Genomic DNA, 20,564 nt, shown 5'->3' with positions numbered 1-20,564 from the left:
TGGATGCTGCCTGACCTGCTGTGCTGTTCCAGCAATAAAGTTTCAACCTTATCAAACGCCTTACTAAAATCCATGTATATGACATCAACAGCCCTTCCTTCATCTAACAACTTGGTCAATTCCTTGAAGAACTCTCTTAAATTGGTAAGGCACAATCTCCCCCACACAAAACCATGTTGCCCAACACCGAGAAGGTCATTCCATTCCAAATATAAATAGATCCTATCTCTCAGTACCCTCTCCAGCAACTTCCCCACCACCGACATCAGGCTCACTGGTCTGTAGTTACCCAGAATATCCCTACTACCCTTCTTGTACAGGGGGACAACATGGGCAACTTTCCAGTCCTCCGGCACCTCACCTGTATTTAAGGATGCCACAAAGCTATCTGTCGGGGCCCCAGCTATTTCCTCTCTCGCCTCCCTCAGCAACCTGGGATAGACCCCATCCGGTCCTGGGGATTTGTCCACCTTAATAACCTCTAGCCTATCCAACACATCTTCCCTACTTATGCCAACGTGATCCAGACTAATCAAACTTCTATCTCTAATCTGAACATTCATCATGTTCCTCTCCTCAGTGAACACTGATGCAAAGTAATCACTCAGAATCTCACCCATTCTCTCATGTTCAGCACAGCCTTCCTTCATTATCTTTTAGTGAACCAATCCTTTCTCTAGTTACCCACTTGCTTCTTATAGAAGAATAAAATGCTTTGGGATTTTCCTAAATACTGCTAGCTAAAGCTATTTCATGACCCCTTTTAGCCCACTTGACTCCTTGTTTAAGACTGGTCCTACTCTTCCAATATTCCTTCAGCGCCCATTCTGTTCTCAGCTGTTCTCACCTTATGTACTCTTCCCTTTTCCTCTTGGCTAGTCGTACAATTTCTCCTGTCATCCATGGTTCACTAACCTTGCCCTTCCTATCCTTTGCCTTCAACAGGACATGCCTATCCTGCACTATCTATCTTTGAAAGCCTCCCACATCTCAAATGTGGACTTCCGTTCAAATAGCTGCGTCCAATCCACATTTCCCAGCTCCTGTCTAATTTTGATATAATTGGCCTTGGCCCAATTTAGCACTCTTCCCTTAGGACCACTCTCTTCTTTATCTACGAGTATTGTAAAACTTACAGAATTGTGGTCACTGTTCCCAAAGAAATCCCCCACCGCAATTTCTACCACTTGTCCTGGCTCATTCCCCAAAGACTAACAAATGTAAGGTGCTAGCTCAAGAGCTCTCTAAAAGGTACCTGCCTGTGGAAGGAGTTTGCACAGCAGAACATCAAAACTGACCTGGCAAGAATCTACAGAGGAAAATCTACAAGGGAGAATTGACAACGCTGATTGGATTTGAAACATTAATTTTTTTTGTAAATCTTAATCAGGAGTTTTTTTTAAAATCTGACTAGTATGGTAGAGTGGGAGGTAAAAGATAGGTTTAAGAGAAAGGAGTTGGGGTTTAGTATTCTCTGTCGGACTTACAGAATAAAGTTGTTAATTTTTACTTTAATAGTGACCTCTGGGATAGTTCTTTGCCTCTCTAATTTTAACAGAATACAGCACAGAGTGAATCTTTTCTGTGCTGCTGGTTTAAATTAGCAGAGGGGTTTACTCCATGACGTAATACCATGGAGACATGGGGAGAATGTGCATACAGTCAACCAAGGCTGGAATCAAACCCAGGCCCCTGGATTTTGTGGCAGGAGTGCGAACTACTGAGCTGCTTGATACCAGTGTAGGCCTTTTCACAATCAGGTGGTCTTGTTTCTACACTGCAATGAAAGCATCCTTCAACTCAAACCTCAGATGTACCAAACCACCAAACTTGCTTACAAAATTCATTTGAAAATTTAAATCTAGATGTGGCTGATTGCTGGTTGCAGTTCACACTCTTCTATTTAACAATATATGTTTCAATCCCTTTAAAACTTGTGCTTATCTAGGTTCCATGCATCTACAATTTCTCCTAGCAAACATTCTACATGGACTCAACTCACCATAGCCAAGGGCTCTGTTCGGTCTGCAAGTTGCAATCATCTAAACACTATCTGGATCACACTAAATTTTTCAAATGGCACGCACACAGAGGACACTCTAAAACTGGTTAGTCAGTGGCAAACTTAGAATCTGAGGCTGGGCTGTAGGTTGCCTCTCTCTGGGCAATGACCCTCTCACTATATCCAGAGAGCATATGTCGGTCTTTGCTGATCAAATTTATGTCTTGAAGCATATAATCCTCATATGATTATGGTCAAGTTTTGCAACTCCCCTCTCTCTTTCAGCTCTTTACTTCTTTACCCAATTTTGCCCTCCCTTGTTCTAGCATCCAAGTTTTATTATGACTCCCAAACCCACCCACTTCTGAACTTTTAAATCTGTGGAGTATTTTCACTCCCCTCACTTTTCTGTTCTCCAGCTCCAACCCATCTTTGAATCAGACGTTCTGGAAAGCCCAATCTGTAGCAGCCAAGACAGTGAATAAATTTGAGTAGATAGATCGATTCCCAATTAGTAATGGGTTTAAAGGGTTATGGAGAGCAGGCAATGTGTCTAGGATCAGCCATGTATTAAATGGCAGGATAGGCTTGAGGGCTTAATTTCTAATCATACTGCTGGTTTTTATACTTCAGCCAACAGCAAGGAATTGACTGACTTCAGTTCTGTCCTGCATTGATGTCATCCTTCCTAATCCACTTGGCCAGCTCTGTTGAAGACATTGGATTTTCAAATCAATGAACACATCCACAGTGCTCATGCAAAACATCTTAGAATCACCTACCACTTTTTAGACTTCAATCTTGGAGGGGCATTTCTTGGAATAAGGAATAAGGCTCGCATTGGATGCATGTCACACAGAGCTGCAATGAAACAAAGTAAATAAGAAACAAAATTATATAAAGAATACCACTAATGGCCAAAAATAACAGGCAGTACAATGTCATCAATTTCCCCACATTAATCTAAAATAGCTGCAGCCATTATTCTGGAGTTGCTAGCTTTTGAATTGATCAGTCAGTCATCTATGGCAATGCATGGAAACCCACAGTCCGATTTGAAACCCTTGCAATAAAATCCAGAAATTTTCTTTCTCTGTTGCACTCTTGACACACCTCACTTACCTCACATCCAGAGTATGCAGCAAAGAACCAAAGCTTAGGGATCACCAACAACAGCTCCCCAAACAAAGAAGGATCCAGATGTGTAACCATTGATATTAACTTTGAAACAACCACAAAGTTTAGCAACAAGAAGCAACATGCCTGCCAGTTCACTAGGTAGAACCACTCAAGCCTTGTACAGTTGCTTGCACAGTATTAGAAGGTATCACCAGCTAAACCTCCAAATCAGAGAGAACCAGCCTAGTCGGTCGGGGACGTTTCTCAGAGTTACAGAGAAAGTGCTTGGCTCAGCAATCAACTACTTCCGAGGTTAGTTTCCAACCTGCAACTTCCCATCGCCTGTTACATCATTTTGGTGACAACTTGATCCAGAACTAGATCATGTATAACATGCAACTAAAATATAAGTAAGCAATATGGTGATAAACATGTTTTGTTTAAATTAGGCTACATTTTTAAAAGGGAAATCAGGATTTCCTTTTCAAATCAAAGTACAGTGCTTTTTAATTTTCTGATATGCAGAACAGCACTCAAATAGCTGATAGTCATTAGCATTGGCATTGGGTGAGCTCATGTTTATGAGCAGGTTGGGTGAGGAGCACTATCCGAAAGAACATGGTGAATCCAACTGTCCCCTTGACAATACAGCAAGTTTACGCTCGTTTTACCCAAACCTGTTGCCATGTTTCTATGCTTGGAATAAAATCTGAAACGCAATGCCATTATCAAGGTTATGAAATAAGTAACGTGAAGATTAGATTAGATTAGATTAGATTACAGTGTGGAAACAGGCCCTTCGGCCCAACAAGTCCACACCGCCCCGCCGAAGCGAAACCCACCCATACCCCTACATTTACCCCTTACCTAACACTATGGGCAATTTAGCATGGCCAATTCACCTGACCCTGCACATCTTTTGGACTGTGGGAGGAAACCGGAGCACCCGGAGGAAACCCACGCAGACACGGGGAGAACGTGCAAACTCCACACAGTCAGTCGCCTGAGGCGGGAATTGAACCCGGGTCTCAGGCGCTGTGAGGCAGCAGTGCTAACCACTGTGCCACCGTGCCGCCCACACTACCCATCCCTACATGTTGAGCACTGAACTATTCAGCTTTCTAGATTCAACAGAAGTATACAGGCATACTAAACAATAAATTAGATACTAGTACTGGAATTTTAAATAACAGGCTGATTTTGCTGCTGGGACTTGCATTTTGCTGTCACTGTAAGAAGCCATCCAAACCAGGTTTATAGGATTTTGCAGACATTTCAAAGGGGAATAGTTATTCAGATAAATGAGAGCAATTTATCCCACTGTGTCACTTAGTTCTGGTACAAAACTATTACATGCCCCCAATATTTACATATTTAACCACCTATTCTCTTATAAAGTCACCATGTTTAATTCTCAGTGTGGCTCCCCAGGTGCCAGGCTTGAACTACCTTGCTAAAATGAAATGAGAAATGTCAGCATGTTTGGCCCGATACTCAACGTGTAAGGCACTTGGCCAACCATGGAATGGCCACCTTCAATACCAACACCTTGGTCATCTTTCCCCTCATCCTTCTCAATACCTAATGTATGACACATCAAAACAAGAGCTTCGCCATTTCTTTTTCTATCACTGCCTGCTCAGGCTTTTTAAAAATCAATTCATAGCATGGCAGTGTGCCTAGAAAGGCCAGTATCAACTGCCTGTCTATAACTGCCCTTGTGAAGCTGATAAGCCAGCATCTTCCCTACAATTAAATAGTTTACTGGGTCATTTCAGAAGCTGGTTAAGAGTCACTTGGATGTCAGACTCGGCACAGTTCCTCTGAAAGGGCACAACTAAACAAGATGGGTTTGTATCACAATCTGCTTGCTCCAGGGTTACCAATGCTGCTGCCAGCTTGAGTCCACATTTATTCAGTCAACGGATACGGTTTTAAGTTTCTCAGCTGCTTCTGTGGGATTTGAATGTGTCTGCAGCCCCTGAACCTTGTGTTACTAGTGCAGCAACATTATCACAATGGAACTGTTGCAGAACAAAAAACAGAAAAGGCTTGCCACAGAATACAATGAGCAAGTTGCTCTGGAAATCCATTATTTACAATACGTAGGGCATTGTTGGCATTATGGTCTTTAGCTACACTCACACCTCTTTTGACATTTTTGAGTGGTACAACTAATTGCATGTTGTTCAATTTGGAATTCTTTAACTGACTTGTATCCAACAGACCTTTTTAGCTTGGTATGGTCAACAAGCAATTAAAAATGCTAGTGCAATGTTGACCTTTTTCTCAGGGGAATTAAACGTAAAGGGAAGGATAAGATACATGTTTCATATAAATTTCTGGTTCACGCCTAATTAATGTGATAAATCATTCTGGACATTGCACCTCAGGAGGGATGATTGGTTATGAAGGGTGCTGTGCATATTCGGCAAAAATGGTAACTGGAAAATCAGGTTAAATTGTGAGGACATGTTGCACTGACTGGCTTGTATGGTTAGAACTTAACAGAGATCTAATCAAATTGCAGAAGATTAAGAAATGAGTTCATAGGTAGGTACTTCTTTGCAGATCAAAAGGAGCATAGACTTCCAAATCTAGATTAGAGTGGTGCTGGAAAAGCACAGCAGGTCAGGCAGTATCCAAACAGCAGGAAAATCGACGTTTTGGTCAAGTCAACTGTTCAAGGATGATGTCAGAAATCAGTTCTGAAGAAGAGTCACATTGGACTCAAAACTTGAGTTCTGCTTCCTGACCACAGACGTTCCCAGACCTGCTGAGCTTCTCTGGCAATTTGTTTGTATGGCAATTCCATGCCCACTGTGGACTGGAGCTCTGGAATGCTGTGACTGAGGAAAATAAGCTGTTGAAGATATGGGGAAAATTCTAATACTGCAATCGATAGAGTTTTCTAAGACAAAGATATCGTGGAACCAGGATAAGTTAAAAAAAAATTTCAAGTCAGGCATGAATAGGAGAAACAGCTCAAGGGACCTAATCACAGGTACTAAATCGCAGGACAGGCTCAAACAGTTAAATGGGTCACTCCTGATTCTTTGGCCCTTCGCACATGTTAAAGACAAGACAGCAGTGAAGCTCTGTCTGACCACAAACTTCATAAACATGGCTATTCATTTTCAGCAGGAGCACCCTGTAAAGCACAACAAATTGGCAACTTTATCAAAGCTGATCCATCTGCTAATATGGCAAAATGAGCCAAAAGGAAGCAGGCAGTGAAAGATCATGCTTCTGATGGGGGTTAAAAAAAAGTAAGGAAGTTGGAGAGAGGTAGAGAAAAAGATATAGGATTTAAAGGAAAATTATTTTAAAATTAAAGAAAAATGACAGAATTTTTTTAAAAATGGACAGATAGGACTAGGACAAATAAAGCTACTTTTAAGGAGCAAATTACTGCTGATGCTGGAATCTGTACTGAAAACAAGAAATGCTGGAGATACAGCAGGTCAGACAACAAGCTGATGTTTCGTGTCTAGACTCAAAACATTAGTTTGCTCTCTCTCACGGACGTTGTCTGACCTGCTGTGATCTCCAGCATTTCTTGCTTTCGGTAAAACTACTTTTAATCTGCATCAAGGAGTAGAATGCAAATCCCTGGAGACCACAGATTGCTCAGGAACTGTGAACAGGTCAAGTCTGACATACACTGACAGTGCTAGAAATTCATAGACTGTCAATCCTCGGTGTGTTAGTCAACACCATGTACTGTAGCATTGAATTAAACTGGATAGGCCACCAGCCTGATGATTCAAGTTGAATTTGAGTTTCATGAGTACAGCCACAGTTTGCCTATCTTTACACCAATTCCAAAATTGATCACAAGACGTCTTCTTGTTAGTTGCACAGTGATAAATAAAAGGAACCATTAGTGAAATCCAGTCACATCAGCAATAGGCTTGAGGTCAGACAATCAGAAGGAGGGTATCGCTTGACCGCCCACCCTATCCTTCAACAAACACATGGAAGTAAAACTTACGTGGTGCGCCTTCTGCCATTTCAATTGCAGTAATCCCCAAAGACCAAATGTCACTCTGCAAGAAAATCAAAATCAGTCAAGTTAAAGGGGTCAAAATCTGCTTGTTTCATTAACCGCTTTCTGTCAGAGCAATGCCTTCTTATAATTTTGTGTTTATGTCACAGCCATCAGGTCATTCAGGATAAAAATGTGGCCAATGTGTTAATATTTGAAGGATTACATTACAATCAAAACTTGCAAAATGGAGAAAGGTAGACAGAAATGGAGAGAAAACTAAGTTTGCAATTTTATCTTTGATATTTTTTTCATGCAGTATGGGTGTAGTTGAGAAGAGATGCCTATCTCTAATTACCCTAGAACACAGTGGCATGTCAGGCTATCTCACAAGGGCGTTAACAGTCAACATCTGGATGCGGGTCTGTAGTCACATGTAGGCCACACTAATGAAGAACAGCAAATTTTCTTGCCTAAATAGCGCAAGTGAATAGGGTGGTTCTCCAAGACAAACAGCAGCAGTTATGGTCACCATGTTTGATACGAGCGTTTAATTCCAGATTAATTAATTGAATTCAAACTCTACCAGCTGCAATGGTGGAAATTAACCGAAGTCCCCAAAGCATTAGCATGGAACCTTTCAATGACCAACCTAGTGACATGGCCAAGGCACCAGTGAAAATGTGAATAAGCAGGCAGAGAAAGAATTAAGTTCTGAGTTTTGTGAAACAAGAGGCTCGACTAAGCAAGACTCAGGTCAGAGAAGAATTTACAGTTGACAACAGGGTGCTGGAGGCAAGAGCAATGGATTAACAAGGTGGAAAAACAGTCATTATGTATATTTGCTTCCAATATTGTTATTTAGTATGCAAGGTCACTTAACAAGGTGAGAAGTGTTCATTATGTGAATCCACCTAACAAGGTAAAGAACATTCATTGTGTAACAGTAAAGGGCTTGATCTCTGCTATTGATACTCATTGATCGTAACGGTCACCCAATTACTATGTATGTTGCCTTATCTGGATGCTCCTCCTTGTAAAATTGACTATATGGTTCATTGAGAAACTGCTGTTCCAGAGAAGACCGTGAATTTATATCCCTGTGCACATGGGCGATCGTTCTCCCTCCCTCCAGGGCCTGGAATAAAGATGAAGGAGGTGAAACTACTGTGTCTCTGAGCGTTTTGCTTTGACTGGGGGGGGGGGGGGGGGGGGGGGGGGGGGGAACAAGATGACAATATTAGCATAATCAGCAGGATCCAAATGAATGGTTACGATCGGAGGGTGTCAGCGGCCGCCCAGAACATTGGTGTCATGAGCCGGACGAGCCCAAAAAGTAAGATATTAAACCTTGGCCCCTCTCAGTATTCCTGTGTGAAGATGGTCCCCTCGCTTGATCGCTCTCTATTCTACGGATTTCGTGAATAGTAATTAGTTCAGTCAAGAGACACAGTCACAAGCCCGTTGGCAAACAGAGGTTCATGTCCTCTGCGCTGCATTGGGGGAGGGGGGTGTGATTGAGGTTTCAGTCCTCTGCACAGTACTGAGGTTCGAGTCCACTGGGTGAGTTGACTTGAGGTTTAAGTTCTCTGCACTGTACTGAGGTTCAGCTTCTCTGTGTTTAAATGGGATTCGAGCCCCCGTGAGGAGTAAAGTGAGAAAGGGGTTAAAGTCCCCTAGTGGCAAAATTTGAGGTTCTGCAAGTTCTGGGGGAAGAGAGTAGCTTGGATTGTGGCGCCATGTGGTCTGCTGCAAGGGCTTTCTCTTTATATAAGTGTAATTTCAGTGAGAGGATGCAACAAAAAGTGAAATGCTGAAATTAAGGTTGTACTAATACTTGGCTGAAAAAGGAATGCTTCAATGTAAATTGTGCCACGCTGTGAGTGTTTGATATTTAAAAATTTTGATTGGTTAAAATACTGGTTTGGAAAATTATTTTAAGTAACTGTTCGGCCTTATTTGAATCAGGATTTTAATTCAGTGCATTTTGTGGGTTAAATAATGTAGCAGATTTTGTTTTTACATTAAAATTGTACAACATTATGTCCTTTTTAAAATTATCAAACTTGTAGAATAGTAGTGTTGTCCAGTTGAATTCATGTTGCTTATCATCTGCGTGTGTGGCTACTAAGGACTACTATTCTAGGACAAGCCAAACAGAGAACAGCCAGGGAATTCCTAGATGCATGGCACTCATCCACAGATTCAATCAATAAGCACATCGACCTGGACCCAATATACCGGCCACTGCAACGGACAGCTGGAACTGACAACCGGAAGCGGCAGATTCAAACCACTACAAATGCCGGAGGAAAGATCACAGAAGGGCTTCACAGGAGGCTCCCAAGCACTGAGGATGTCACCTAGACAGGGGACCAAACGTCTGCAACACAAATTCCCAGCTCGGCAAACAGAATCACAACATTCCTTGCATATTCCTGTGCTTATCTAAAATTCCCTTAAATGCCCTATCATATCTGCCTCCACCACTACCCCTGGCAGCACTTTGCAGGCACCACTATGTAAAAAAAATTTACCCCCACATCTCCTTTGAACTTTCCTCCTCTTACCTTAATTGCATACCCCCTAGTATTAGATATTTCAACTCTGTGAAAAGGATTCTGACTGTCAAAGCTACCAATCTTCTCAGTTTTATAAACTTCTATCAGATCTCCACTGAGCCGCTCTAAAGAAAACAACTCTAAGTCTGTCCAGCATCTCCTGATAGCTCATACCCTCTAATCTAGGCAAAATTCTGGTAAACTATGTCTGCACTCTCCCCAAAACCTCAACATCCTTCCTGTAGTGTGGTGACCAGAACTGAACCCAATACTCGAAGCGCAACCTAACCAAACCCTTATAAAATTGCAACAACACTTCCTGACTCTTGCACTCAATGACCCCAGCAATAAAAGCAAGCATGTCATATGCCTTCTTTACCACCCTACCTACTGCCTTAGCCACATTCAGGCAGCTATGGACTAGGACCCCTAGATCCCTTTGTACATCAATGCTGTTAAGGTTCCAGCCATTAACTATATATTTTCCCTAAACTGGATGTACATTTAATCGCTGAGCTGGAAGGTTAGTTTTCAGATGTTTCATCACCATACTAGGCAACATCTTCAGTGAGCCTCTGAATGAAGTACTGGTGGTGTAGCCCACTTCCTATTTATATGCTTATGTTTCCTTAGGTTGGTGATGTCATTTCCTGCAGTGATGTCATTTCCTGTTTTTTCTTGGTAGGTGATAAGTGGGATCCAAGTCATTGTGTTTGTTGATAGAGTTCCAGTCGGAATGCCATGCTTCTAAGCACGCACAAGAATTCCCAGAAGGCATTCCAACCGGAACTCCATCAACACACACATCGACTTGGATCCCATTTATCACCCACTGGGTGGTAACCCAAGTGCATAATCTCAAACTTTCCCACACTGCATTCCATTTACCACTTCTTTGCCTACTCTTCTACCCTGTCCAAGTACTCCCGTTTCCTCAACACTACCTGTCCGTTCACCTGTCTTAATGTGATTAGCAAGCTTAGCAACAATGCCCACAGTTCCTTTGTCCAGATCGCCACTCATTTGTCACCAGCTGCCATTTTGAAAAAGATTCCTTTATCCCTTCTCTGTCTTCTTCTAGTCAGCCAATCCTCTATTCATGTGAGTACCTTGCTCCTAACATGGGCTCTTATCTTATTTAAGAGTTTCTTGTACAGAATCCAAATAGATCACGTCTGCTCATTCTTGGTCTAATTTGCTTGATGCTTCCTCAAAAAAATCTAACAGATTTGTCAGGATTGATCTTCCTTTGATGAAGTCATAATGATTTGACTCTATTTTCCATCCATTTCTAAGTACTCCACAATCTCATCCTTCAAAATGGACTCTAAAACTCCTATCAATAACTGAAATCAGGCTAACTGGCCTATAGTTTCCTGCCTTCTGCCTCCCTCCCTTCTTAAAGGGTGCTCTTTAAGCAGGTAATTGCCCGATTATCCGCAATAATGTCAGAATAACTTTTGACAGAAATTTCCAAATCAGCAACAGGTCATCTGCTTTTCTAATTGTCTTTTGTGTTGAGATAGGAAAATGGAAGTTTCATTTATGGAGCAAGGGGTGAGAGACTTGGGAAGGAATAAGGGCAAGAACAAGTGGACCTGATTGACTTTACTTGCCGTATAAAGGAAAAGCTGCTAAGCATAAGAACCAGCAGCATTTCAATGAAACCTGAACACCAGATACTGCCCTCAGCCTCCTTGGAGTCAACTCCTCAATTGGGGAGACAGGAGCATTCCTTAGAATGCCAAAAGAAATGAAAACAGATGTATGTGACACAAGAGGGAAGAGGAAACACATGGAGTAGTGCTCTGGGACAACACAGTATATTACAACATTATTTTTAGGAACCCAAAATGTCATAAAAAAGATAAACTTGTATTGAGTGTCTCAATTTCTGATCTGTTTTATAAGTGGTAAAGGAAAAGAGCTTTAAACTCATTACAATAAATTATAGAATGACTCAATTCTTTAGCTCCTCATGGTAAAAGTCAAGAATCTCAACAGGAATTGTTTAAAATTTAGGTTTATTAGAAGATTGAAGCTTTGAAAATCAGAAGTACTGAGATGGCTTTAAGCCCAAATGTGGGCGTATTGCCTGGGAATCTGATGCACACTCACACCCACATTCACCAACAAGCACTCAGCAATGATTTTAGAGATTAAAACAAAATCACAGTCTCTCTGCAATTCAAAGACAAGCAATGCAATAAGGCAGCATCAACTAAATTCTGGGGTGTGGGGCAACATCTCTTGGGAAGATTTCTGTACTATCACACATAAGCATTATAGGTCAAATGTTCTCTTAATAGAAGAAAGATGTTTGCTGGCCAACAGTTGAACTGCAGTGCCACTCACATCAGTAATATTCATGTAAAGGGTTAAGTAATCAGGTTAAGAACACGCAACATCTTGAAGCAGGAGAAAGTGAGGACTGCAGATGCTGGAGATCAGAGCTGAAAAATGTGTTGCTGGAAAAGCGCAGTAGGTCAGGCAGCATCCAAGGAGCAGGAGAATCGACGTTTCATTCCTGAAGAAGGGCTTATGCCCGAAACGTCAATTCTCCTGCTCCTTGGATGCTGCCTGACCTGCTGTGCTTTTCCAGCAACACATTTTTCAACATCTTGAAGCAACCAAAATCAGAACCAAATTCATCAGGTAATAGGGAAGTCTTAACAGAATATTGAGTAAATTGAAACTATATTAAAATTACAAACCAACGCAGCATTGTTAGTTAAATAGTATTTATATATAGTCCTGTCTTCAAGTATTTCGAGGACCTGAAACAACTAATGAATAGGGTATGTTTCCGGTTCGCCCAGCCGATGGAAAATAATTTATGTTATTTTTTTAAATACAAGTACTTTTTCGTTTTTGTACAATTATCCTACAGTTTCTGACTACTTCAGGGTGATGGCAAGAACCCATCTCCTCCCACTCTGCAGCCTAGTACTTTTGGCAAGGTGACTGGCATGGCCACAGAGGCAGAGTGGTTGACTGTGTTGCTATCCGTCCATCACGAACTGATCTAACTTCTTGCCCGGTCCAGAGTCCACTTTGACATACCCTATAATCGTAGGTGGCATCTGGATTCTCGTCACAGGCAATCACTTCCGGTGCCATCCAATATGGGGTGCCAATGAATGTATTCCTTCTTCCGACAGTTCGGTCGAGTTGAGCACTCACACCAAAGTCAACTACAAGAGAAAGGGAAATGGCTACCACTCAGAAATGAAGGAAATCCAAAGACTGTTTGATTTATGTATCTATATATTTGATCTATTAAAATGAGTATCCATCCACAGTCCTTTTGGTTACAAAATTACTCATTTCTGCATTCATGTTTTCCCACATCATCTCACTTCATAATAAGTGAAGTTACAACACAAACAAGCCATTTGGTTTATCAGTTCGCTATTTATCTGTCAGGAGATCAAATAATTTGAACCAATCCTGATTTGAACCAAACCAGACTAAGCACCTCACCAATCGAACTTTGACCACTAACAGTTTCAGGATCCATCTTGGACTTGACTGTAGTCACAAGCAAAATACTAAGGATGCTGGAAGCCCCTTAATAAAAGTAGAAAATGCTCAGCAGCTTTAACAGCCGCCAGAGTACAGAGAGAAACAGAGTTAACCTTACAGATTTGTGACCTGTCATCAGGCCACAGATGGTCTCCCCCACCCTAAAACTGACTGAGGCCATCAAATGACAGACCAGATTAGTCGGCAGCTTTCCAAGGTGGAACTTCCTATCTTGGATATTGTTTTGTGGGTGGACACAACAATTTCTCTTTGAAGACTCAGTTCTCTGAATGAAATTTCTCCTGACCTCAGTTTTAAATATCCTACACCTAATCACGTATTTATGGCCCCCGGATGACGACTGGAAACATTCTGCTTCCATATTGCTTATCGCATTTTGTTCAGCTTGTGCTGGCAAATGGAAGATGGCTTCACTACAGTGTGGGATGCTAGAAGAATGGGCTGGTGCTCAGAATGGGTTAGGGTTATCGAAAAATGGCAAAGATATGTTGCATATTTGGGGATTATTACAAGTTTCCACCATAAAGGTAGGCCGTGAGTTACTACTCCTCCTTGCCAGGTTCTCAAGGATTCCCTCTCTATCTGCTGTAACAAGTTAACACTTCCCATGGACCAGCTTCTATTTCTGCCCTCATTCTAAACCTGCCTTCCACAAATCACTTCTGCAACACCTCACTCCATCTGATCCACAAGCTGCTCCTCCCTTCACTTCCCCATTGTCCTTGGTTTGTACTTGCTTAAAAAAAAGTTTTAACTTCCTAGCATTTTCCACTTGGGATGAAAGGTCACTGACCTAACACTAAGATTCTTTTTCTCCTCACTGATCCTTGTGAGCCCGTTTTAATTTCTGAAGTTATTTGTAAACAGGACTGAGGTGCTGCTGTCTGGGTCAGCATTCATCGTCTATCCTGAACTGTCCTCAAGGTGGTGAGCTGCCCTCAAGTCTCCGCAGTCCATAGGAGTCTTCTCCAAGACTGATTTCAGATTTAGGACATTCATTGTCTTTTGGTTTGCTGCTTTATCTAACCTATATTTTTCATAATTCAAATACTTGCACCATATTGCTTCTTTGCCTCCATTGTTCCAACAAAAAAAAGAAAACTATCAAGGCTTTCTTGGCATTTGTGCTTCCTGACATTAGACAATGCTCTAGAGTATGCAGCACGCAAATCAGAATAGTGTATGTAAACAAACAGAGCCGAGAACTTAATTAAAATGGTTGCAGTACACTCTGCAAATCAACAAGTGGCTAATGCCCCTCTACAAGGGGAGATCTGATCATTAGTTTGGCCTCTTTGTCATTATGCCACAGGGCAATCTATAAAACCAGAACAAAACAGATGGGTGGAAATCTGTGGTTGCTGTTTGCTTCCTAAGAGTCAAAATGGCACTGATTAGTAGCAATGTCGCTTTGTATCTGGTGATTATATGGAGGCTGGCAAATGAATGGAATGTGTTCAAAGTAGTCATTTAACTCAGAGGCACAGATACAAGGTAGATCTAGCAATCACGATTTTAAGATTCTCATCCTGATATGAAACGAAAGGTGATGCGGGGGTTCGAAGAACTGATGAGGCAGGGGAAGGCAGATAGGTTATTTGACCCTGTCAGGACATAGCTGAGCATGAGCAGCCAGACAGCAAAGAGAATGAACATGAAGCAACTCTACAGAACTGTATCTGTCTCAACAAGATCACTGCTCATTTTAATCTCTAAATAGTATATGTCCAACCCTGGCACATAAGACAATCCTTTCCTCCCAGGAATCGACTTAATGAACCTTCCATGAACTACTTTCACTGTAAGTATATCACTCTTACACAAGGAAATCAAACTACATAATAGGTGTGGACTTAATGTTCTCTCCAGATTTAAGACTGTCCTACTTTGATAATCCACCCCCTCGCAACAAAGGCTGACATTCTATTTGCCTTCCTAATTGCTTGCTATTCCTGCATGCTTAAGTTTTGTGACTCATGTACACTCATATCTCTCTATTGAAGCAATCTGCAGGTTTTCTCCATTCAAATAACATTCTGCTTTTCTGTTTTTCATGTCAAAGTGGGATAACTACACCGTTTCCTACATTATACCCCATCTGCCAAATTTCTGCTCACTGATCTATTCACACTCTTTGCAACCTCCTTAGAATGTTTTTCTCTACCAACCTTTGTAACAGCAATAAATTCTTGCAAAGTTCTGCTATGATCCAGTTACCCAGGTGAGGGAACACTTTTACACGAAAAAGTGGGGTAAGTTTGGAATTGCATTCAACCAAAGGGATTAGATCTAAATAGAGCAGTTAATTTTAAGGGTGAGATTAACAAATTTTAGTTGCAATTATGTACTTTTATATCTGTATAAATATCGTCAATCATTCGATGATCGCATTGAATGGCAGCAAAGTTGTCGAGGCATTAAATGGACTGTTCTTGTTCATACATTCCCACCTGAGCCCCATCCTCCTGCAGCAGTACAAGCTGCCAATTCTGATTTCCTTTAATTCTAGCCTTTTGGCATGCTTAGTTTTTTTTGTGTGGCCACTGTTTGGCTAGATATTCAGGTCCCCAGGCCCTAAGCTGTCCCCATAACAATACTGTCTCTGTCTCCTTCACTTTCTGGTCAATGTTTAAAATTATTTCAACAACCACAAAGTACAATATCAACGAAATTATTTTGACTTTAAAGCAGACACTAGTTTGGGCTCAGTTAGAGTATTGCAGTAATTTGTGGGTGTTGCACCTTCAGAAGCACATAAAGACACTGGGAAGGTGCAGAGGAGGTCTACTACAATGCTTCCAGGGATAAGGAACATCAGCTGTGAAGACAGATTGGGACAGTTTCCCTCGGAGGTGATGGTCAGGAAATTTGATGGAGGTGATTAAAATCGAAGAGTCCTGTATTGACCAGATAGGGAGAACCTATTTCCAATTGTAAAGGAATCAATAATGAGAAGTCACACATTTAAAAGTAGTTGGCGAAAGAAGAAAACAGTTCAGGGGAGAAAACATTTCCACGCAGCAAACGGGTGGGGGTCTGTAATCAGTTACCAAAGACTGTAGTCAAGCTAAGCTTCATTGAGGCAATCAAAAGGAATTTGGACTGTTATTTAGAAAGGAAGAATGTGCAGGGTTACAAGGATGGGCACTTAAGGGAGCTGGTCATTTGGAGAGCTAGTGCAGACTTGGTGGATCAAACGGCCTCCTTCTGATGCTGCAACAAGTTTGTGACTGAATTCTAACTCAGCTCATTTCTGTAATCCATGTCGCACTGTCCATTTTTCACTTTTTTCTATGCTACATACCAGGCGGCAAGCAACTATCCTTTAAGTAAGTTTATTGACCTTGTTGCAATTAGGTTAACATTGCTATGGCAACTACTAAAAGAGTTACAGCTCAGATTTTTCTGTAAACACACATTGAGGCAAGTCATCAGTCTTAAAATGGTTTCCACCAGACCAATTAGCTCACACATTGGACAGCATCCATACCCTGCCTTCAGAAATTACTGCTCCTCCCCCACCCTAAACCAATCGAACTTATTTCATGAATACCTTGCCTGAGATTGAATTTAACCTGAGAGAATGAGAGAGAATCCTCGTCCTCAGCAGCCACAGTGGCCCCAACACTGGCACAATAAGTGATCCCTTTGAAGAGAAATGGGCATTTTCTTTATGAAGTTACAGAAAGGAGGGGGCTGCTTTCAGAGAACTGCTTGCTGTAAGAAATCAGGCCAAGTTTTAATGTTAATACCATTAACCCTTCCAAGTCCTTTCCTGCATGCAAAGATTAAACATGCTTAAAGCAGTTTTGTCTGACAATATTCCCTAACGAGGTCAGATCAAAGTCACTTAACCTTACCAAGTTTTACTTCAGCATTTTCTGTCAGTAACACATTCTGTCCCTTGATGTCTCGGTGAATAACTTTATGTGCATGAAGATGTGTTAAGCCCTGCAGGAAAAACAAAGCAAGCACAAAATGTTGAACATAGAATCATAGAATTCCTACAACAGGCCATTTGGCCCAACAAGTCCACACCAACCCTCCGAAGAGTAACCCATCCAGACGCATTCCCCTACATTATTTTACATATCCCATGACTAATGCAACAAACCTACACACTCCTGAACACTATGGGCAATTTAGTGTGCCCAACTCACCTAACTTGCACATTGTTTGGATTGTGGGAGGGAACTGGAGCACCCAGAGGAAAGCCACAGAGTCACGGGGAGAATGTGCAAACTCCACAGAGACAGTCACCAGAGGATGGAAGCAAAGCTGGGTCCCTGATGCTGAGAGACAGCAGTGCTAACCACTGAGCCACCATGCCACCCATGAAGGGGCCGATAAAGATTGAGGAGCATTTCCTCAGAGTGGAAAGGCTTTGTTGGAAACACAGCGCAATGGGGAGATCAGCGCCCAGGGAAGCAAGGGAACAGCAAGCTCCTTGCAGCAACGCATCGAGATGGGAGCTTGGGATACAGAGGGGAGGATTGATTCGGGGAAATATTTAAAACACCAAGACAACGTGATATTTCCTGGGTACAAAGCCAAGGGTAACCAGGTCCTTCGAATAGACGGCAGATATGTTATCACTGCCAGAGTGGAGAACATCCTTTCCAATCACAGATTGAGTCAGAAATACACTGAGCTCAATTTCCAGACAGATATGTTCAAAGCAAGAGTCAAGCATGATGTATGAAATGCAAGTTTTTTTTCCCTCCATTCACAATGCACAGCACCCCAGTTCCAATGAACTTCATGATTCATAGGCTACTGATATTTGTGAAAAGGGACAGACTGAATCCTCATCTGAAATCGAACGTATCCGATGTAAATTCACCCAATTAAGGGAAGAATGGAAAGAAGCAATTTAAACCAAATGGTACAATCCAATTAAAGGATTTGAAGGGAAGGGAGATTCAAATACACTGATTTTGTTAGAAGTGTCCAAGATTATGACAGGTTTGGCTAAGATAAACAAAGGAAAACTGCTTCCATTGATTAACAGCAGATGGACTGGGGTGGGGAGGGATAGATTTAAGCTTCAGAGTAAGAGACGCACAAGTTAAAGGGACAATGAGAGGCAGTACTTTTTAAAAGCAATGGATGATGATTCAGGAACTCGCCGCTTATGATTGGGTTGGGGGGGATGGGTGCTCAAAGTGAGGATGGTTCAAAAGGAAATAGTAGGGGCACTTGAGGGAAACAAAATTACAGGGCTCTGGGTATAGAGTATGGGATATGGACTGACTCGATTACTCTGGAGGCAGTATCAATTTGATTCACTGAATGGTATCATTTAGAGCCACAATGGCTCTCCAACCCTCAAAGATTTTCCAGAAGGTGGCAGATCAAAGTGATGAATTGTTAAAAGGCAAGAACAAAAAAACAACAGCTTCAAACATACGAATGTAACAAAGCTCAGATAAACCTTTTTTAAATCACAACTGTGATAGCGGCTAGAGTCTGAAAGGTAAAATTTACAGGGAAAGACCAAAGAAGGTGGGATTGTTCTCTTCATAGCAGAGGAAGCGAAGGAGAATTAATAGAGGTGTTCAAAATTATGAGTAGCTCTAATAGAATTGATCAGGAGTTCACAAACTGTGACATGCAAACTACCAGGGATGTGGGAGAAGTGTCTTTTGGTGGATTTAATTTATGAAAGCTGAATCAATTATTGTGTCACCCATTTCTTAAAACAACATTTTTAATTTAACAGATGCAAAGAAAGTGGGGGGAGAGATACTGGGGGAGTCCGGTATAGACTCAATGGGCCAAATGGCCACCAGCTGAGCCTGGCCCAAAACAAAATACATCAGGTAGTTATACCACTTTTAGGAACTTTCCCCAAATACAAGGGCACTAGAGTGTGGTCCAGGGACAGACACGTTGCTTTGCCCTGGGGAGTAGCACCTCATTTACAAACAGCCCCCATCCAAAGCCCCCTCCTGGAGCTTTTCAGCACAAGTTAGAGATCAAAAACACAAGCCTTCTTTTCCCAACAATCCTTTTCTCACCCTCCTTCTCAAAATGCAACCCCACCTCAAATCCCCAGAGCGTTGTCACTGCTGTGGCTAACACTGCCAGGACCACAGCAATGCCAGCGAGGTTGCTTGCCAAGGAAAGACTTCTGCCCAAGTGAGAGGTGGAGACTCCACCTGCAACCAAGCCCTGAGATTGATATGATCAGCAGGGATTTGTCCCAGACAGGCGGTCCTACTGAGGGTTGGGAACAAGTCCTTCCAATCAGAAAAATCCTGCACAGTAAATTTAGAATTTGGAGCTGAATTGGTGGTGAAAAGCAGATTCAATCGCAGGTTTTGAATGAAAGAGGGGTTTCTAAGGAATACTTTGCAAAGTTCTGAGGAAAGGGCAGGGGAGCAAGGCCAATGGTAGCTTTTAGAAGACCACAGGGTGTCCCTCTGTGGTGATTCTAACTATTTTTAACTCGACCCGTTCAGACATGTTATGCCACACCTCAGAGACAGGTGCAGCTTGAACACAGACATTATGGCCAGGTATGGGGACAGTGCACCAGAGATGCCAATTCTGAGTCCCTGTTGTACTTAATCTGACAAATTCAAAATCCTTTTGCCGCTTAACAGTGGAGATTGTGGGCAATTAGATTACTTACAGTGTGGAAACAGGCCCTTCGGCCCAACAAGTCCACACCGCCCCGCCGAAGCACAACCCACCCATACCCCTACATTTACCCCTTACCTAACACTACGGGCAATTTAGCATGGCCAATTCACCTGACCTGCACATCTTTGGACTGTGGGAGGAAACCGGAGCACCCGGAGGAAACCCACGCAGACACGGGGAGAACGTGCAAACTCCACACAGTCAGTCACCTGAGGCGGGAATTGAACCCGGGTCTCTGGCGCTGCGAGGCAGCAGTGCTAACCACTGTGCCACCGTGCAATGTCCTCACATTCTGATTTATGGAATGAAATGTGAGAGTCTGGAAGTCAGGAGACATTTTAAATGCTCTGGTACAGTATAAATTTCAAACTGCTTTCTGCATTCTAGCAGTCATTCAAGCAATGCTTCAGTATAAAAGCCCATGTTTCCCTTCTTGTGATTTCTGGCTTTTTGTCAAAACTAGGATTCCTAATTGCCACAATGATTAAGTTTAATAAACAACTTGCCTAGTGGGACCTGTGCACAAAATGTCACACAAATTTAATGACGGCCTTAAGGCATCGGGCTAAATTTAGAGAGTGCAACGGCTGAAATTGGGCATCTACCCAAGAGCAAAGATTCACAGCAATAACAAGGAGTGGGAGGAGAAAATAATTGAGCTGCATGGAAATTACAATAATATTGATAAAGAACTTGAAAG

The 20,564-nt window shown here is 42.1% G+C and overlaps 1 protein-coding gene across 5 annotated transcripts in view; it reads right to left on the bottom strand.

Moving 5' to 3' along the window:
* LOC122548353 (misshapen-like kinase 1) overlaps positions 1-20,564 on the bottom strand; it is a 309,681-nt gene that overhangs the window by 104,431 nt on the left and 184,686 nt on the right. For all 5 annotated transcript variants that reach the window (XM_043686889.2, XM_043686890.2, XM_043686894.2 and 2 more), the window contains exons 6-9: positions 17,077-17,167; positions 12,734-12,864; positions 7,116-7,170; positions 2,785-2,863 (exon numbers count right to left, since the gene is read on the bottom strand). In XM_043686889.2, coding sequence (XP_043542824.2) covers positions 2,785-2,863; positions 7,116-7,170; positions 12,734-12,864; positions 17,077-17,167 — 356 coding nt within the window. The remainder of the gene's footprint in view (positions 1-2,784; positions 2,864-7,115; positions 7,171-12,733; positions 12,865-17,076; positions 17,168-20,564) is intronic.

This window comes from Chiloscyllium plagiosum, unplaced genomic scaffold (assembly GCF_037043375.1).
Source record: "Chiloscyllium plagiosum isolate Xiang-an unplaced genomic scaffold, Cpla_swu_hap1 HiC_scaffold_44, whole genome shotgun sequence".
NCBI classification, from domain to species: Eukaryota; Metazoa; Chordata; class Chondrichthyes; order Orectolobiformes; family Hemiscylliidae; genus Chiloscyllium; species Chiloscyllium plagiosum.
This window is presented reverse-complemented; position numbering and strand designations above follow the sequence as displayed.